At 36.8% G+C, this 21,269-nt stretch overlaps 1 protein-coding gene across 1 annotated transcript in view; it reads right to left on the reverse strand.

Moving 5' to 3' along the window:
• Positions 1–21,269, reverse strand: part of BICC1 (BicC family RNA binding protein 1) — a 111,983-nt gene that overhangs the window by 53,977 nt on the left and 36,737 nt on the right. Inside the window, exons 2-3 of the mRNA XM_068399702.1 lie at positions 20,366–20,412; positions 3,435–3,504 (exon numbers count right to left, since the gene is read on the reverse strand). Of these exons, the coding sequence (XP_068255803.1) occupies positions 3,435–3,504; positions 20,366–20,412 (117 nt within the window). The remainder of the gene's footprint in view (positions 1–3,434; positions 3,505–20,365; positions 20,413–21,269) is intronic.

Here is a 21,269-nt window from a genome sequence, read left to right on the forward strand (position 1 = left end):
TTGGCTATCTACTCTGAACTTTTATACCACTGAATAAATCTTTAAAAGACAATTAATAGCATTCCTAAGGAACAGTAACCATAACAGAGTGAAAAAGTATGTTGAGAGCAAAAGGGAAATGGATAGAAAAGTTACTGTCTCTCAGTTTGATCTTTAATTCATTGGACTACAGAAGATCGGAAGCCTCCAGCACATGAGGTTTTGGTATGCCCTGGGCTCTTCAGCACCCATGCAAAGCAGAGCAGATCATGCCAGTGCAGATTGTTTCATTACTGCTGGACAGCAATCAGTCATTACAGTAGTGCTTTAAATTGTTTCACTTCCCTCTCTGACACCTTGATGTTACGGGACCTCTTTGTCAACCTGAACAAACGGCTTGCTTAAAGATGCTACTGGAAGATTTATATCTGTTTGTGTGTTTTCTAAACATGTATTTCAAAATTAACACTCATCACTGGAGCAAGACTGCAGCATCTGGTACTTATTAAAGCCAGGAAATTCCTGTTTTGGTCTTTATGAAACTTGTGAGAGTTCATAATTGATTTTTTAATTCTAGCCTTTGCAAAGAGCTATTTTAGCAATTTCATAGTAAACAAGAAATTTTACTTAGCAAATTGTTTAAATGCTGCGTAATACTAAATCCAGGCATTAGCATTTTGCAATTAAAATTTTCAGAAAATATTTATCAAGTTTGAGTTAATGAATCACCATTATGACACTCTATATATAGTATTTTTCAATCACCAATTTAAAAGCTGTAATCAGCATAACACAGAAAAGAAACAATTTAGCAACTTGCAGGTAATCTACTCTTAGCGTTTCAGCTTCACCACAGTATTTTTTTTCCCACAAGATCAGAAAAAGATCTGGGTCTCATACAGAACTTGATCTTAAAGCCTTGCTGAACCTTATTATGCACACCTTGTCTGCAAATTTCAGTATGTATGTGTTGTAATGAGAAAGAAAATATGTACTCTGCCCTTATTGATTTGGTATTAACAATCTCAAATTAAAAACTGACAAGAGCAGTGAGAAGAATACTACCTTAAGCCCTAAATGTTTCACAATAGACTGAACAACACGACAGAAACAACAACACAGCTAGAGATGTCTTCCCAATGATTGTTTTTCCCCTCATATTTTGGTAGGAAAGCTGTGAATGACCAAGGGCTGCAACATACATCCACAGAATGTGACGCTACTGAAACTGCAGGCAAATTATACTAGAAAATTATGTGAAAAAATTGGTATTGCTTGATTATGATAGGGTACAGTGTATGGCTGGGGTACAAGACTGTCCATCTGTAACTGCTTCTCCCTCACTGAATGACTGCTTATCGGGCACTCGGTTCCCAGCCAAGGAGAGGTGGAAAGACAGCATGTTCTGAGTTCAGGTCCCCGGAGAGCTGGCCAGTTATTTGTTGCAGACTCTCCTCTCAATCACAAAATGTCATTAAGTGAAGCTAGAGTATGTTAAATACTTGGAATATTTTCCCTATATAAACAGCTGCTGTAGCTGCAAATGGAAAGTTACTGAATTACAAACAATTGGTACTGAGTATAAACAGAATATATAAACTACACTTGATTTCACCAGAAATAGGAACCTCTAGGTTAAGAGGTTCTTTGTACACATTGTAATTTACTATCTTAGGTGTATATATACACACAACTTCCCAGAGCAAAGCTAGCCAGAGTGTAAAAGTCTCAACTGCAGAGCAACCCTGCAGTCCACAGGCATTTGAAACACTTTTTTAAATAGTATAGCATATTGCTAAAATGCCTAGTTTGCAGCCCATCACTATCTAAACTTTCTTTTGGCACAAAGACTTCCCAGGATAATCATTCCCACTGCACACGCACTCAGTATGCCCAGCTGTATTATGTGTTCCCTGCTCTCAATTTTCAGTTTTATTATCAGCTGATAACTTTTAGCTGCATTTTCCCCTGGTACTCAAATTCATTCCATATACTGATAGAGTTTCATCACAAATCTAACATTTATCTTCTTTCAAGAACACTAATAAAGAGGTTAAATTAATCTACATATAAAGCTGCATCTCTAAGTCTCAATCCAGAATCCCAGTCAGCTATCTCTCTTACCCCTCTTTTCATGGCCTTTCATTTGTGCTTTTCATCTTCAGAACGAGGCTTATTTAGATTTTAAAGGAAACAAATGCAGGTACTGCTTTATTTCTTTTCTCCCCTCAAAAGAAGAACAAACTCTCCTGCCTCCGTTTCCTGAGGAGCTTTAGCTGTGTATCAATTCATAGCACCTCAGGCAGAAAATATGCAGAAGAACACGGACAGAGCACAGGTTCGCAGAGACCTTGTCACTCTCACACTACTATAAACATTAGTTCCACATATGAATATAGACATACACGACACCTGCATTTTTTCCAGTCTGAATTCCTTCCCCGTTTTTCCCCTCTCAAGTCAGATTTTTTTCCATGCAAGTGTGTGTGTGGGAATTAAATCAATTTGTATTTCAATACCATGTGGTATCAGTACCTCAGAGACTGAATCTCACTTTACACCATAAAAATGTTATTAAACCTGCACCTTTTTACAGAGATTATTTTTCTTCCCATGAGACCTTTTTCATTTACAAAGGTTAGCCCACATCTCCACCTATACATTCTAAATATAATGTACAAAGAAGTCATTTGAACTCCACTTTCTTGGTTTTTAATATGTATCAGCCTGAACAGAAATACACGCAATGTTAAAAATCACTCCCAATTTCATTTTTCCTGCAGAGTAGGAATTAAGTACCACTTTCATTCAGTCACAGATATGATTCTTTAAGAACAGAACTAGAAGGCTTTTTTTTCCAAAAAGAGATGTTCCAGACCTTGGTTCACATTAATAGGCTGCACTTCCAAAAGAAGTATAATTTAAAACACATAATACTGGCCATTCCTAAGAAACAGCTCTAATTAGGTTTCTTAAAGAAACCAAAGCAGCATGCAGACTGTCTCTGTCATGGACACAAGTATGTATTGTTCTAACTGGGCTTGACCAACACACATCTTTGTGCCCTACAAAAACAAACAAAAAAACCCCACGGAACACCCACTAATCTACAGTGTTACCAGAAAGACTAACTGGCTTTAGCTGCTGTAAAATAGACACTGTTCAGATTAGACGTAGAATTACACAGAAGAAAGCACACATGCTAAAGACAGTAAGTACCATATTACTGATAATAAACTACTCACAGAAGTGCAAGCTACTTAAAATGGGTTTGTACATCAAATACCTATATAAAGCTGAGATAACTTCAACAATTCTTATAAAAACAGTAGACAAACGAAAATATTTCAGGTGTCCAGTATTGATATGGTGACTCTAAAGACAGAATTGTTTATTCTGTGGTTTTACTACTCTAACAACAAAATCCACCCTATAAAAAGAACAAAACAAAATACCTTTTTTCGATTTTGCTCCAATCTTCAACTTTGATGGCCAAGCAATCTGTGTATTTGTTTCTTCCATAATCTGTTAAAAAGAAAGCATTTATGAAAAAAAAAGTTTTTATTGTTCTCTTACAAAGTCAAAATTTCATTTTTGGAAAAGATGATGTTTACCATTTTTAAATCTGTTGACTATTATTACTTATAAATAGCACAAGTCATTAACTACTTTTCTGGTTTTCTTGAGAAGAATTTTCGTCTGGTGATAGGTGGAGACGTGTTCTTGATAATTCAAAAGAAAATCAAGACGCCCAACAGTTTCCATGAAGTTGAAATGACCACTACTAGCTACAGAATGCTCTAGGTCTATCTCCGAGGGAATTTCTAAGCTTTACAACTCAATAAACATATTTCTTTAGTTATCTTAAAATGGCTTCTAAGTAAAGCCTATCAAATTTAAATCAAATCCTTTTGAGTCTCCGTAAGTCAAGATATACCAGTTTGCCTTCACAGGTGGGTTTTTTTTTTCTTTTGCCTCACTTTTATCTGAAGCAACTTTTCATTGTAAGCCTATCCGGACTGCCAAACGCACACACTCACACTTATAATTTGAAATCCACGCAATCATTTGACTCCATGTAGACTCTCATTCTGTTGCCGCCTTTGTTTCAGTGAGTCCACTAGCCATAGGCATATTATACTAAAATTTAATACTAGCAGAGTTACAGTGCATCACTAACACATTTAGTAGTAATCCTTAGAAATCCGTGTTCGGTCGGGGGGCTATGATCTAGTGGCAATTACAGAGACTTGGTGGGACATCAACTGCTCCAGGGCCTTAATCAACCTGTTAATTGTCTACTGGAGCCACTCTCACTTATCAGGATCTTTCTTGGGCTGAGGGGGACATAACTGGAAAAAGTACTCCATATGCATCCTTGCAGCAACTAAGCAGACAGGAATAACCACTGCCCTTCATCTGCTGAGTCACACTATTTTAGTTAGCGAGTCTACGTAAAAATACTTTTGCCAGAAAGAAGGGGTAATAAGTACTAAAGAGATTATTTAAGGAGATTATTTAATACATATAATAACTACTAAACAAGTGCTCACTGCAAACTTGGGCTGTAAACTAGGAAAAAAAACTAAATCAGAAGAACTGAGAGAATACTTCGTTGCTGTAAGTAGGAAACAGGTAGGAAATGAAAAGGAGAGAGCTTTTCAGATGGCAAATCTCAGGGTCTGGTTCCTCCTGTATAACAAATATTTGTCCAATTTCCACAGAAGGACTGAAGACTGAAAAAAAAAATCCAATTGTGCTCTTTTGATTGCTGGTACAAATGAGAATTGCAATACACAAAAAGCAGACACTAGCCAAAAAAGCCAACTCCCCAGAATTGGTGGGGGCAGGTGGTGGAATTAAGCAAAGCAGTACATTTTAGTACTTCTAGTCATCTGCAACAAGCATAGGCAATAATAAAAAAATTCAAATTCCAAAATAATTAACAGAGCCACTTCCAAGAAGAGAATGAATGCATTAAGAACACAGCTACAATACCAATAAATTTTCCATAACAGTATAATTCAGAAATAAGTCAGAATTCTCTAACAGTTCTTAATTCTTATCTTCTACATCCAAATCCCTAGAACACCACAACAACTTCCAGATTAGTACACCATGTGGAAAAACTGAAAGTGTCAGCCAGACTTCATTATATTATATTTTTGGTTTCAGCAACTATTGGATAATAAGTTACAGCTGAAATAAGACATTTCCAGGAGGGTGAAATTCTATCAGCAACATACACATACTTTTCACAATTTTCCAATCCAGATGTGAAAAAAGCTATTTCACAGAATTCACTTGTGTCTGATAGAGGGCTTTGGGCCAGGATTTTTCTTAATTGTGCAACAGGCAACAGAATATACAGAAAATAGGAAGGCATGAGCTAAAAGGAGAAGGGAGATGCTAAAATAGTGCAGGACTGAGTTAAAGAAGATCCAACATAAAAGGAACCACAATAGAGGAGACAGAAAAGGAGCGAATGAATGTCATTCAAGACAAGTGTTACATCCCATCAGTCCTTTAACCTCTCAACAAAGTTTGGAGCCTTTTGTCTTAAACAAATCCTCCCCATTTCTCATGGTAAACCAAAACAAAATGAAAGCCCACAACTTCAGAGATGCACACGAGAAAGATGCATATGAGATCTTCAAAGGAAAAGAAGTCTGACTGCCAGCCACTGAGATTTGGCCAATATCTAATATCCTTAAGCTCTTTGGAGAATGCAGTGCTAAAAATCACCACATTAGACCATAAAGAAGACTCAGTTTGGTCACTACAAAGACAAAGTTTCTCTCCTGTCTTAGGCAGTTAGGCAAAAAAAAAAAAAAAGTCTGGATGCATTTAAATTAAGTGCATTTACTGAAGTATAAAACTGCTCAGAGTATGTGCTGGCTTTTAACTCCAAGCAGTAAACCTTATCATAAATTCCAAGCTGATTGCAATAATCATCTTTTCCACAATTTTGAAAGCCACATATCACATAGGAAAATAATAAAATCGTTTTTGCTGCAGCACTTATTTTTTGACCAGTGAATTCATCTTGCCTGTAAAACAATTTGAGAATTTTAACTGCCTAAAAAGGTTTGCAATGGAAAGCAACTTCTAGTTTTACTTTTGAGAAATCGGGGTTCTTAAGAAGAGTTTAAGCTATATTGCTTGCTTTTTTAACTATTTATTGTATTTATTTTGTTATTTACATATTGTATTTATTGTAAGAGCAGGAGTGTCACAAAGCTCTAGAAAACAAGAAACTGAGTTTTTACTGTAGCTGTTGAACTTGAAGGTAAACATGATGTTGAAAACTGGGCAACAGTAAAACTCTGCACAGCACATATCACTGCTGCATCGACTTTTAGGTCTGTTTTACTATTCTAACCCAGGCCCCTTTAAGTGCCAGGATATTTTTTTTTTCCTGAAAAAAATTTGGAATCATTCCATAAAACCCTCAACTGCATATTGCAATGGAATAGTTTTATTGGTGAAATCTCAGTGTTATACCACATACCCTGAAAAGAGCAGTACTGCTCTCAAATGAACAAAACAGAAAACAGAACTCACAAGTGATGTTAATATATACATGTATTTTAATCGTAAAATACTTTGGTTACAAAACATTTAGAGGAAGTTCAGCCTAGGGATGAGTGAATCAGTTCATGATCATCTAGACTGCAGAACAGCACCTCTGTTCATGCCTCCCTTCTTTTCACATAAAATAAGTGATAGATTTTATACTAATCAGCAGTCTCCTCACCTTGAGGGATCAACTGACTGAAAGAAGGAGCATGCACATTTGGCAGCAAGTTTTAATCCCATAGTAAATAATCTCATGCTGCTGCTTCTCAAAATGCAGGAAACCCTAAGAAATAGTTTATCTACATCTTCCCTTCCTCTCGTTTCCCCAAGAGAAATTGTGGTGTTTACGTAGCCAAAATATGTAAGCTATTCTCAGTGGAGAACATACAGAAGATGACACAAAATACTGGAAGATACCAACAAAACAAATAAGACTGTGCTCTGACCCTGAAAAAACTGGCTCTAGTTGCAAATCATTGGGCCTTCATGAAAAAGAACCTCTAGCTGTAATGCAGCTGGAGGAAAAGCTTTTGGCTTCCTTGTATTCCAGCTTGAAAAACACAGTTTAAGCACTTTGGGGAGTTTTTACACTAAGACAGTAAGTAGTTATTTTTCCTTACGTTGTAATTTTTGTTTGGCTGATTTTGGATGGAAACTGGAATGTCCTGAATGCAAAAAAAAACCAACAAACCAAAACTCCCCAAAAGCCCATGAGCATTTCAGAATTCCAAGGAAGTATTTTACAGGCAGCAGATGAAAAAGAACAACCTACCAAACAGACCTTTCTTCATTTTAAACAAGCACATTAAATGACAGTAGTATTCTTTACAGTTAGTGTTGTTACGAAGTTTTCTATTTCTGATCTTCCCACTTTGGGGATTCGGGCATCTTGGCCGTTTCTGCGTCAGTTCTCATTCACAGTGAAAGGAAAAAAGAGTAAAGAGAGGAACCTGCATCTGCCAGTGGGTTTCTACAATTGGTTTTCTCAACTTTAAGTCAACAAGCTCATTCCAACCGAAATGACAAAAGCAACTCTCAAAACTGCAAGTGTACTGCCAAAAAAAGCCAGTTTCTATTATAATAGAAAAACGTTCTCTTTCAGTGTGAGCAATTAGCTTCCTCAGCTTACCCTTGCTTAATACAACAGAAGATACATACACCATTTTAACATGTAGAGTACTTAGTGAATAAGCATAGATGTTAAAAACCTTGTAAACACATTTAAAGTATATTTCTAGAACAGATACACGTTTATCTTAATCTATAGTTAAGAAAGTTTTTTTTAAAATACACAGTAGTAGATTTTGCAGATACCCTGAATTTTTCATGCTATTAAAAACCCTAGAAAGCAATAAAATGGTATGCCCACTGGTGTTCCTGTTTCTCTGTCCATGTCATGTTTTGAACAGCTGATATTTTTGTGTTCAAAGTGTTTTCCTAGGTTCTCCTCTGTGCAGGTTAAAAACAAAGAAACATCTAGGTCTAGATCAACATCAATGGCACTAGACATTTAAATGTATGAGTACTGCAACGGTACCTTATTTTCAACTATCAAAAAAATCAAATCCTCAGAGAGCACCTAACTTCTTTGCTACCTGGAATATTTCAGAGACTATGCTCCGTTTCTTGTAAGCAGACTGCAAATCCTGTCCGAGCGTCTGGTGACAAACAGTCAAAAGCTGAACATCCTGTATCAAGTATTTTAGCTTAAAAAAACCACAATGCTCCAATAAAATCCAGAATACATTGTAAGCAAGGACCTAAGTCAGTAAGTGAAGATAATTCAAGCAACTAACTTCCATTTTAATTTGGCACCAAGAAATAAGTTTCAAAAACCCTTTCCCTAACAGGGAACTACCTCTAGCATTCTCAAGACTGTAGGCAAAGTTACTTCTTACAAGAGTCGACTGTAAAAATGGCTGGAGCAGACCAGTTGTGTAAGTTACACAGAAGAAAATTAAGCTGAATAACTACAGGTGGTCATATCCATGAAAATAAAAACCATTGTCTCCGAGGCAGAACAAAACACAGAGGTGGATGAGAAGGAGGGAGCGAACCAAGCAGTGATTCTTCTAACTTAATTAACCCTTCTAAAAGCAATCCAGTTCCCTCTGGGGTACTGGAAGCAGGTCTTTCTCCTTCAGCAGGTTAAGTGACAAAGCAAAAAAGGACACTATAGGGAAAAATAATTATATCCTTCCAGATCTTGGTTTTTACTCAGAGACTGCCCCTGTGTGCAGACAAAAAAAATTACCACAAAGTGTACAATCGAGATAGGGCCCAAATTATATTCTGGAATCTCTTCTTGTCATTCTCAAACCTGCATTTACACACCCTACAGAGAGAACATTTCTTAGTATAAAATCATTTTCCAGCAAGACAAAAAGGTATGATCAAATAAAATGCAATTTTCCCTAGCAGTATGAAGTTTAAAATTGAAAAAAGTTTGAGGCAATGCTAATGTAACAAGTCAAGGGCAAAAATGAATGGGGAAAGAGGGGGAAACTACTGTGAATTAGAAAAAGAACAAAACCACACTGAAGTATGAGACAAAATATAGATGGCTGAGCTGCATTAGTAGCCTCCCCCCACAACCCCCCCCCAAAAAAAAAGAAAATTTGCAAAGACCGAGTTCTCCATCAAGCAGATACTGGGGTGGGGGCTGGAAATGCAAGATAAGACTGTTCATTTATATTGCGTGAGCACATCTCGGAGCAGCAAGTATAATGGCACCTCTAGAGAATTATTATTGGCAACATAACCATTTGGAACATCTCCATTTGAACAAAGCATCAATAAAAATCGCTTTCTCCACTGACATAAGATAAGAACTATAAAGCGCTTGGAGCCAGAAGCAACCCCCAACATGTATTACTAAGAAAAACAAGTGCTTCCCAGTGTAAATGTGGACAGTTAAAAATTGCTGCAGAGGAGAAAATCCCCTGTGTGAAGGTAAGACAAGGACAGAGTGTATTAGAAAAAGTGTTATTTACATAAAGGTCATGATAATAGAAATTCTATAAGTAGATGTTTGGTAATCTTGTTTTGAAGTTCAAACTCCATCAGGTTAAAGAAAACACAGCAATTACTTACGGATCACCATAGATCTATAAGTCTATGGAGGGTAACTCGTACCCAAGAAATATTTCATACACAGCTGCTGAATGAAACGTGACCTTTTTGTTACATCACTGTATCCACCTCCATTTTTAATGGAAATGTTTTCTGAGAACCTTTTTTCCGTAATCCTCAAGACAATTTGTTCCATCAATTTTACAGAAGACAAAGATGAAAGTTACTGTGCAAGACAGCAGAGAAAAAAAAAAGCAAAATCCAGGATATCAATAGTAAAAGAAAAAGTAGTACCATGGTAATGGCCTTTCAAAACTTGACAAATATTTTTTTTCCATAAACATGGAGTATTAATAGGAAGATAGTTTTACTGTCATAAAAACTAACGCTCTTTTTGCGGATCCAAAACAGTCAAGCAGTTGCTGTTGTGGGTGCAGAAAGCAAGCCAAGCGTTATGTTGATATTCTACTAAGCTCTGCAGGCAGGCATAAAGATTCCTGCCATCAACACCCACCCCCACTTCTCCCAACACAACTGATTCCTGAATCCTACCATATATCTTTTTGCTCTTCTACAGGTGCATTTTAATGGTTTTGTCATGAGGAACACACTGTTTAAAAGATAAAATGGAAAATACTTAAGTAGTGAGGTTAAATCACAATGCTGGTTGAATAACCCTAAGATGAAATAACTGCAAAAGCTTTGTAAGTATGGTTTTGAATGATAAAGTGAGCTTTAAAAACAAAAAGATGAAACAAGTAAGATTTTTTTTTTTTAAAGCATCAAAACCACTCCAAAGCCAAGTTTCTTACAAAAAGGAGACCAAAACATGATGGAACTTATTAACTGTGATTCATCATCTGATACAGATTTTTAAGCATTTGTTTTTCCATATATTACCTAAAATACTCTTCAGGATACAAAGTTAATTCAGTAGTTAACTGAAAATGCTATGAGAGAGATCAGAGTGGTTTGATCACATTTATATTACCACAAGATAAACATAGTCCTCATTTTGTGCCTGTTAATTTTCCTTTACACCTAGAACAATCTTAAATAAGTAGTGAACTTGGTTAATATAAAACTGACACGTACTACTGTCTTAATCTCAGCAACATCTGGAAAATAGCTTGTTAGTATACAAATACTCCTTTTAAGACAGATACAGGTCCTTACCCACCATCATTTACAAATGACAGAAGCTGCGTTTGATACCAACACTTTCTGCTAAAATGTCCAGTTTTCATAAATCAAGTGCTCCAATTTCTTCAACTCAACAAAAAGCCACAAAAATTGATGGGGCAACTCAACAAGTATTCCTAAATCAAACTGAATATGAAAAAAAGCAGCCTTTATTCCGAACACAGCTTTAAGAACCATAATGAAAGCTGGGCAGTTTGGAATTCCAGATGATCAGTAATTTTATTTTAATTTTGACAACATAAACATTTTTATTTCCAAGAAGAAAGAGACATGGACAAAATAAGTTCAACATAAACATGGTCACAGTTTTGATGCAAAATCTGCTTGTAATAAACAATGCAAGAGCACCAGGGCAAAAGGGATTAGTTATCCAATTTACTAACTCCCAGAAAATAATCCAAAATTCAGTATTGCAGATTTTACTTGTTAAGAGTTTTTAACATCCAAATGAGCATTTCATCTTAGAAAATGGAACCATTACATGTACAATCTAATTCAGTATTAACCAAATGGTAATAGGTAACAATTTTAAAATCAGGCCTCAGGGTGTCCAGTAAAAACAAACACACACAAGTTTTGCCAGTCTCTGAATATTTTGTTTCACAGACATAAAATGTTCATCTTGTACCTTCTGCTTTCAGAAAAGTTCTATTAGTGTGGCTCCCTGAGTATGTATGCATTTAGAGCAGTATAAACAAGTTTACTCCTATATTTTATTTGAAATATGGAATATCATTTGCATGAAAATTAAAAAGAATATTTCTATACAAGCAGGACAAGACCCGAGCTGAAGAGTCACGGTAGACAAGTAAAGTTCTACATGGGCTGATACTTATTTCTTCTTCTTCTACTGAAGAAGTGGTGAAGCAGCAGTATCTGAGAGGATGACTAATCCCTGAACATGAGTTTTGGCAGCAAGAATAGAGCAACGGGTGTAGCTGGAACCAGAAGGGGTAGTATATTTAATGGTTTTTTAGGTTGGGAGAGGGGGGAGGATGACGCAGGGGAAGAACAAGGATGGGAAGGACGAACAAGACACCAGAAGGAATTGCGTAAAGTTACCCAGAAACTGACAGTGTGAATCTAGCCTTTAAAACTGGTGAGGCTGGAGTAAGCGCTGAGATGCCAGAGCCAGAACACATCAATGGTACACCATCAAGGACTACTGGGCTTGGTGAGGAAATATGGGGAATGTAAGAAGTCAAAAAAGAGGAGACGGCAAAATTTAGCCCAAAGCTCAGTGCAAATATGCAGCTCTTTTGCAAGTCTGGCCTACGTTCGGGGTATAGCAATGGATTCTTATCCCAAGCCCTGTTGTGGTCTTTTTTCTCCTAAGGTGGTCTACATATAAGATTCAAAACTAGAATTCACTGTTTATATTACAAATGCCACTCTAAAAAGAAGGCAGTACAGTGCATCTGACTCCGCAGTGTTAACGCTACCCTTCGGTAGCCCTCGGTAAGGGCGAGGGGCTGTTCCTGAGCAGGAGCAGTACCAGCTGGCCCCGGGGCACCCACGCGTTCCAGACTAACACACCAGTTAGAGTTTGCAGTTTGTGCTCCTGCCTGGCAGAAAAACCATCTCCTATGCAGAGTGGCAGCACAATGAGAATTAAAACTATAAAATATAGAAAACACTTTAATAAGTTTGTTCTTAATTTAGATTGCCAATACTAATAGTTTACATGTAAGTACAAACTACTTAAAAACACACAACAAAGCGATGCATAGAGGGGACAAGGATGGAGCCCCAGTTGTGTAAGTTTCTGTACAGGAAGGAGCAGTCTGAAAAAGTGCCTTCCCAAGGGGCAAGGTCCTGAGCACATGTGCCTCTTGTAGGGTAGGGGTACCTGCTTTTCCTATTTTATATTCCAACTGTCAGAAACGCCAAACGTTCTTAGAAAAGCATCTGTATGTGACTACTTGGCTAGCCCTTCTCCCCTAATTTTACTTATCTTTGAAAAGGGTAATATCTAAATTATTTTAGAGACTATCCTATGGGATAACCTGTATGGATAAGGTTCCATATTGCCATACATGTTTTTTTCATGCTTTCACTTCAAGTCATTTGTTCCAACACTGCAGGAATTTGATCTTCATATACCAATTTGTCCATCTTTGTTAAACTGATTTTTATGTTATCTTAACTTTATTAAATGCCAAAGTAACTTCATCCAAAAACTTAGTGTTTCTGAATTTTCCAACTAATCTAGATTCAGGTATAAAAAGGCAACAGAATGAAAACATGCCTGTTTCCCATTCACATACTTCTACACAGCGTCATGTCAAACTAAGCAAAATACTAACAAGCTTTCCTCCAACTTCTCATGACCAATAATTTTGTGGTCTGCATGTACAGACTTTGAGACTTCCACAAAGAAGCAAGCAGGCTCTTCATTGTCAAGGACTATATTATAACATAGATTAACTCTAAACAAACTTACCATCTTCACTAGGTATTCACAGCTGTTCCTAATGACTTTATCAAAAATTAAGGCAAGCATGTGCAGGGTAGAGGACAAGATTAACATCATAGGCAATGTATTCATTTATTCATAGTTTTGATCAATGGGTATCAGCTGATAATACTTCAAAAACACTAATTAGATTATATGTAAAGGCAATAAAGGCAGCAGAGTAAACAACATCAGCTTTACAACTCAAACTTTCAGGCTATAAATAAAAGTTCTAAATCAGTAATGAGAATTGAGGAAAGCTACTTATGTGTATATGGCTTTGGAATTTATATTGTTTCCTTTTCCATCAAGGCATTTTTAGCTTAGAAGTGAAGAGAACACATGCATGCACGCACACACACTCCGTCTTTTTTTTAACCTTCACTTTACCTGAACTGAACTGGGAAAAATCATTCTTAAAACAAGGGTCTTGTTTAAGCAAGTATTTATTGGTGTTGCATCCAAAAACTGCTCTAAGTGAAGCTTTTGAAACAATAACATTTACAGAACTTTGTACTTAATTTACAAATACAGCAAATAAAGTTAAGTGAGAAGAAAACCCTATCTATCAAATGCCCTTACCTACGGAGAAACACTAAAGTCCTTCCTCTACTTGACTTGAATTTTGTTCACCCTCAATGAAAATGTTCAAAGGTTACGGGTAATACTTTTATTTTAAATAAATGACTGAAAGTATACTCAAAAGTGTAAAGGGCTTATCTAAGCATGCAAAAAAAAAAGCTATAAATGTATCTGTGTGTACAGCTTTAATGAATTCTACACAAGTAATAGAAAAAAAGGAGAAATTTATCTAAGAAAAAAAATATTACTTAACAATGAAGCCCCTACAGCACATTGTTAGAAACACAAATATGCAGCCAGCTTTCCTCTCCAGAAGCAGAAGCAGCAAGTCTCCTCCCTACAAATCAGGAACCCAGTGTGTATTATTAATTTGTATCATTCTCATACTCACCTCCTCTCTCCATTTTTTTTTTCTTCAGAGGGAATGGAAAGAGTACAAGCATTTCTGAGGACCGAAATCCCTCTTCTATTTTAAGAGAAGATTTAACTTCCAGAGTAAAAAGGATTGAGCGCCTCAATCAAGACTGTGGTGACAAATTGCTCCTTCTCTACTGCTTTACAATGCAAGACATCTTGCACAAAATGTTAAGTATAGCAATAAGGTGGCATAAAATGGAACTTCATCATCAACTAAAACTTTGATTCAAAGCAGTGATGTAGAGTCAGTCGGTATAAGACTATGGGATCAAAATCTGCACTGTTTCTGGCCAAGCTCATTCACAAGCAAGCCAACAAGGACAGTCGCTGGTTAAGACTTCTACCTGCAGTGGGCACTTCAAGGATTACGCTCATCAGAGAACATTTTCATATTACAGGTGAACTCTCGAGATTGTCCCCATTATATCAGAAGCAACATAGAAAAAACTAAAGATCAAATAAAGAAAAAAAAAAACCTTGTAATAACTCAATCCACATAACAGAATGATTGCTATACTAGAGACATGATGAATGTAGTTTTCCACAAGAATGAAGCCTTCCCACCACTTAGCTCTGCCTGAACTAAGCAAAAAGTTAAGTAAGCATTCTTGATTTACCTTTTTAGAGAAACCAATCCAACCTAAACAGTCTCCTCCTTTCCACTGGGTGTGGTTTTGCCAAAAGGGAGACAAACCTCCCCATCTCAAGATTTCCCGCAAATGTTGACTGCCACTGACTTTCTTTCAACTGTCTAATCCATACCACCCTCTCCAAGCAGTTGCTTCCTCTTCCTGGGAAGCTAAATGAGAGGAAGCTCAATGTAAATTAGAAGCACATGCCAGGGTTCCCATCACAGCCCAGCACAGCCAGGGGTTTCAAGCACATTCTGGAAACGTATGGCCTTAATATATCCTTGTCATATATGAGCCAAACTCTACATCAGGAGGTTATTTTAATGCTAATGCAGATACTGATTTCTACCCAAAAAAAGGTGGAAGGTGTGGAACCAGTTTCTGCAGTTCAAAACCCCTATGGTTGAAAGAGAGACAAAACCCATGATAACGTATAAATAACCATGAATTCACTGTGTCTCACTAGCAAGATAAATAGCACTGGAAGAAACCCATAGCTGAGCGGTTGCCATCAGAAACGGGAGTATAGCCCCAGGAAAACTATAATTACAAGTAGGCAGTTCAAGAGAAGTCATGGATGAAGACCCATGGAAAGCCCTTCAGAAGTTACTGCTGAACATAGATAATAATCAGCCTGAGACATCTTAGTCTCAGGTCAATGATTAATATTTTTCATGCCTGAAAATGCCCTAAGCCATTCACATTTGAAGCTCTACCTACATGTTTCATGTTCAGAGATTAAAAAGGAAGACTGACCAACTTTCAGCCTGACCTACTGCAGACAGAAAAATATCATTTTTCAGTTAAATTTATCTGTATCAGTATATACTATCTATACTTACAAAAGCATTCATGTATACATAAACATTGTATCAATACATTCACACATAAGAATTTTGCAAAAGTTAAAGGTTTGCCCCAGATCAACCTAACAAACATTTTTCAAAGATACAAGCGAAAATACAGGATGTTGCAAAACAAGCTCTTTTACTGTCTTAGATAAACAAAGAGGCCTTGAGGCAGCTTCCTTACTGCCTTTGCTGTCAGAGCCTCCTAAATAAATAAAAGGTAATGTACGTTCATTAATAACTACTGCATACAGAAGAGGAATTTAACAGAAAGGTGATTAAAGATGCAATTAGACACACTTATTTTTCACATCTTCAAATAATGGCAATTTTTTTTTTTTTAATCTTTTACTGCTACTGCACCAAATATTACTTCCAAAATGGCCTCAGTATCTTTTAAGGTGCTACTCATTTAATAAAATAAGAAGCTACAGATGAACTATGTTACATGTAAGGACAGGAAGGAAAATGAAAAAGAGAAAACCCTAGTCTTCCTTTACACTCTTAAGGTAATAATTAAGAGAAGAAATTCTGGTACACACATGCAACATTTGCCCATTTGCATCTTCACACTTCCAAGCATGACCACATCCCCTTCAGGGGATAAGAGAGTCTTCAGTCAAGAGAGGCACGAGCATTTAAACACACATCTTGCCTAAATCCAGTGATATCTTAAAAAACGTTATCTGCAACTGTGCAAATGAATATATTCCTACAAACACCATTTCTCTTTGATTAAAAAAAAATAACCAAACAAAAAAACTCCCCACAAAACCTAAATAATCTCAAACATTCAGAAACAATAAAACCCACAAGTTATAGCTGGCTGGTAGTATATTGTGCTTTCCACAAAGCCACATTAAGCAAACAAACTCTTGAAAGCCAGGAAAGGAAGGGCTGAGGAGCCCCTTCAGAAATACTCCAAAAGCCCATGACTAACACACACGCACACTGAATTATGCTGAAATGAGCAGCTTACATCTGACCTAGAGTCAGGCACTTGGGCAGAGCACCACATATGCATCATTTCCAGTCACCACCTTCTGCACGTGCAGTCCCACATTAGCCCAAGAATTCCATCCAAGTTCTGCTAAACCCACAACCTGCACCTATCGCCCTGTTGAGAGTCCCGTGATAAGGCTAGATGTACACTCTCGCCCTGAGAAGTTTCAGAATGAAAGGTTATCATCAGCACTGAGATTTCCAAGTGTTTAAGAAAAAAAGACTTGATGAGGCAAGAACTAAAAGCGAACAGAAATGATGCATTAAATTCCCCTCTGTCCACACGGCTAACCCTCATCTGTTTTGGATTACAAACTCTTCAGGGCAGAGACCCACCACCTTCTTACGTTCTATGTAAGAGTGCCATGCATATCTATAGTGCTACATAAATTATGTGTTCCTTGGAACAATGTCCTGGCTTTGTCTGGGAAGGGTCTTGCTTGCCTATGAGGCGTGAACCAGATGTTATGGAACTCAACGGAAAAATTCCACCATCAACTGAAAATGGGCTTTGGATCAAGAACAAGTAATAACTTCATATTATGTATTACTCTCACAGAATAAATTAGGACAATAATATATAGAGCAAAGGCCACAAGGATCTTTTACATAAATAGTATGTAATACAACAGCAAAACAATCCATGTTTATTTAAGATTACCTGTCAACTGAACTGCAGATCAGAGAGCTCTAGAGAGAAAGCTATCACATTATTTACTTATTTCTTGCTAAATTATTAGCAGCTCCCAGTGGTTTTGAAAAATCCACATTAGACTATGCTCGGTTTCCCCCCCTTTGAAGGAGTACTAAAACTTAGAAATATTAGAAGAAAGTATGCCAAAGTCCTCAGATTTTTTTAAAGTGACACTACCAAAAAACATTTATCTACTTTTCACTTTAATTCAGGAGCAGAGGAAGGGTCGCTTCACTGGATCTTCCCTGCCATGATAGGGCAGAAATATTAGCTTAATTTGCGCCTTGCAGCCAAGAACTGGGGCTTATTCTGTAACTCCACCAGCAAATGCAGAACGTGTGTTTGTTTCTGCTAAAATGCTCAGTGAAATAATGCATTTTGACATTTAAATTATTATTAAACTTTGTAAGTTAAAAGCTGATAGGACCAGTTCACATCCACTGAGCGTCTGTTTGATTATGAAAATCCAAGAAAGTAATACTGCTTGCTCACATGTTTGAAGACCAGTAAAAGACTACTTAGCGCCAAAACCTTGTATTAACTTAACTTTCTTTAAAAGCATGATGGATTCATTACAGTATACTGGATGTAGCTTAACAATCCACACTGAGTCCCTGACTTCGAGCCCAGCTTAGAGAGCATATGAGCAACTTCTGTCCCTGTTGAGGGCACGCTAATGAAGAACTGAGTGCTGTCCCCCATTGATCGGCCATCAAGACTCAGCAGCCAGTTACAGAGCCATCTGCAAGAAGTCAGATTGTCTCACTCCCTCCAGTACCGGCCTCCTCTCTCCTCCCTCTTGGTCTGCATGTCTTGACATATGGAACCACCTCCTTGAATCTTTGCCTTGTTACTTCTGTCATTTCAGCATTCATATGAAAGCTTCTTTCATCTCACACACCCCTTCCACCCAACAATAACTTCAGCACATTGAGGGTAGAGTTTGACAGAAAATATTATACATGGCATTATTTACGCAAATTACACCCTCAGTTCTTGATATGCCTCTTAATGATGCACTTCCCCTCCCCGTTCCACTCAAAAGCCTGCCAATAACGCTCTCAAGAAGTCTTGTTTTCAAAACTATTTAAAAAAATGCATTTACTATAGCTTCAAATTCATATTGTTTCTGAAGCATCTTGCCACCTTAATTCGCAATGTGTTTCTAATGCTACAAATCTCTTTCTTCCTCACTACACAACCTGAAACACATGAAAAGAGTCTTCATTTTACCTCCAGAAACTCTGCCTTATTCATTTCACATGAGAAAGGAAAAAGCTTAACCCTGATTAAAGGAAATTGCACAGACAGAGACGGTGAGTAAGCTGTGAGCAACTGTCCAAAGATTTTTTTGAACAAAAGAAAACTTGCAAAGAAGATAGTTTCCATCTGTTTTGTACCATGTGTACGTACTTAGAAACTTCAGTAATCTCAACTATAGAGTTGATGAAACTGTAAGAAAAATGCCAGTCAAAATGAAGCAGCTTTAACCTATCGCAGTATCCACGCTGTGCCTATATAATAATTATGCACGTATATGACAATATATTAATGCCAAAATAGCCACTACATCTATTATCAATATGGATAAGTAATGTACTCTTATTCACATACTTGAAGTTCTAGCACATTTCACTTTCCTATTAAATTCAAAACAGTATTTTTTGCTATTACACTGATAACTACATGATTGTGAGGTACATCATACCTACAGTAAATAATCAAGTATCCAAATACATGTCAAATATACAAGCCACTCAATCCCACACAGAGGGAATATTTTGCCTACAGCTTCAAAAATTATGAGCACATACATACAAGTGTGAGAAAACACTGTGTTGTAAAATTAATGATGTGTAGAATGAAGTATATGCTACTATGGCTTAGCTCTGTTGCAGCAAGTGAAAAACCCCATGCATTTTGATAAAATCCTAAGGAAAAATTGACACATTCTGCTCTGTGCACACTAGTATTAGACAGTTAAGCACAAGCACCACAGTCAGAAAAGTAACTTTCATTGTCAGTCAAGAGCAACATAATCTGAAGACTCCCATAAAATACTGTCTAAACCAAACATTTTGGCAGTATACACACTCCCCCCCCCGCAGCCTTCATCAAAGCCTCTGACAGCCACGTGCAGGATAAAGTATTCTTTCATATCTAAAAAAAGACCTTTTAGAAGTACCACTTATAAATATGAAGAAAACATGGAAAATATGGCAAACTACTTGTTTAACAGACAACCAGTCAAAGAAGGAGTTTCGAGGCATTTCAGTACACAGCGTGAAAATTTACACTGTCTTCTCTACAGTACAGAAAGACAAAACAGCTCATCATTTTCATCAGCATACTTTATGCAGATTTTCATTAACTTAAGTTGTAAATAATATTTTACACACTATTCTTGAAAAAAAAAAAAAAACATGTTGCTTTGCAAAAGTAATGTCAAAGTCATTACCCTTGACCATGTTTCTCTTTGTAGTTTAGTTGCTGCAGGACTATTTTTTCCAGTCCTTCCGTGCCTCTGTCTAACCACAAACTTTATTGAATCACTCTGTGGATTGTGCATTTCTTTCTTAAAAGGCCTTTGCATTTCTCAACCAAATATTTATGCTTTCAACAATATCACAATAAGTTTCGTGCCAGTTTTTTAATGACAGGATATAGTGTTTATCCATAGACAAAAACCTTAAGACCACCTCATAACATCTTTTGGATGAACCCCCTGCTATTGAACAAAATAAACTTTCATAATGCATATTTTGATATTTTTAGTTAAAGAATAATTAAGTAGTTGTACATGAACGACAGTAACACACACCAAAGCTGATCTCATGAATGAGCAATGGGCATAATTTTCCCCTAGTCAACTGATGTTATAGAATTAAAATATCTTTCTTACCTTCTGAAAAAAGTCTTCCCCACTTTTCCCTTTGCCCTCAGCAGCAGCTGTAAAACAAAAGCGGGATCTGGTTACTAAATACATAGGAGAAAATGTATAGGTTTACATATAGAAATTATCAATGAGTACACACTGCTGTGAAATTATAACTCTGGGTAATTTTTTTCTCATGCAATAAACATTTATCAACAACTGACTAATACCCGGAACAACATTTTCCAAGTCACTTGCTAAGGATGGAATCCAAGTAGATGTTTGTATTTGGATACTAGAGCTATAATATACTGATACACATTTTAGTTACAAAGTAAATACGGTCGTGTTAGTCTAATGATTTATTCACACTGCACACTTTGCCGTGTAATTCTACCAAAGGAGGATCAAGAGAAAGCTAGGAGGGCACAAGATTTGCTACGTCAACATTAAAAATTAGAACCAAAACAAGAATAAGCATTATGGTAAACGAGAATAACATTAAAAATATTTTTCCTCTATTCTGCTACTTTTTATATCTAACTGAAATATAGAACTATTGCTATTGAGCACTGCAAAAGCGCCACAAAAATCTGAACTTATTAGTGCTGTTAAACATTCCTTTCTCAGTTGCTTGCCATCCAGTGAAGTGTTGCAACATGTACTTTCCACCAATGTTTATGAGCTACTACATTCAAAGCAGCTGAAAAACAAAAGGCAACCCTAGACACTTCCACTAGAAATGGTGCCATTGTACAAACCAGAGGCACGAGCACATTTGAACATTTGAGAAAAATGTTCAAGAAAGATGACTCAAAGCTAAAAGTGGCACTGAACGTGGCTACTGGTAGGGCTTCGCAACTGTGGGCAAAGAAGCACTTGTTTAAGCAGTGAAAAACTAAGAGCCCTTGACCCTCTTAGCCTAGGAAAT

This window comes from Nyctibius grandis, chromosome 4 (genome assembly GCF_013368605.1).
Source record: "Nyctibius grandis isolate bNycGra1 chromosome 4, bNycGra1.pri, whole genome shotgun sequence".
Lineage (NCBI taxonomy): Eukaryota > Metazoa > Chordata > Aves > Nyctibiiformes > Nyctibiidae > Nyctibius > Nyctibius grandis.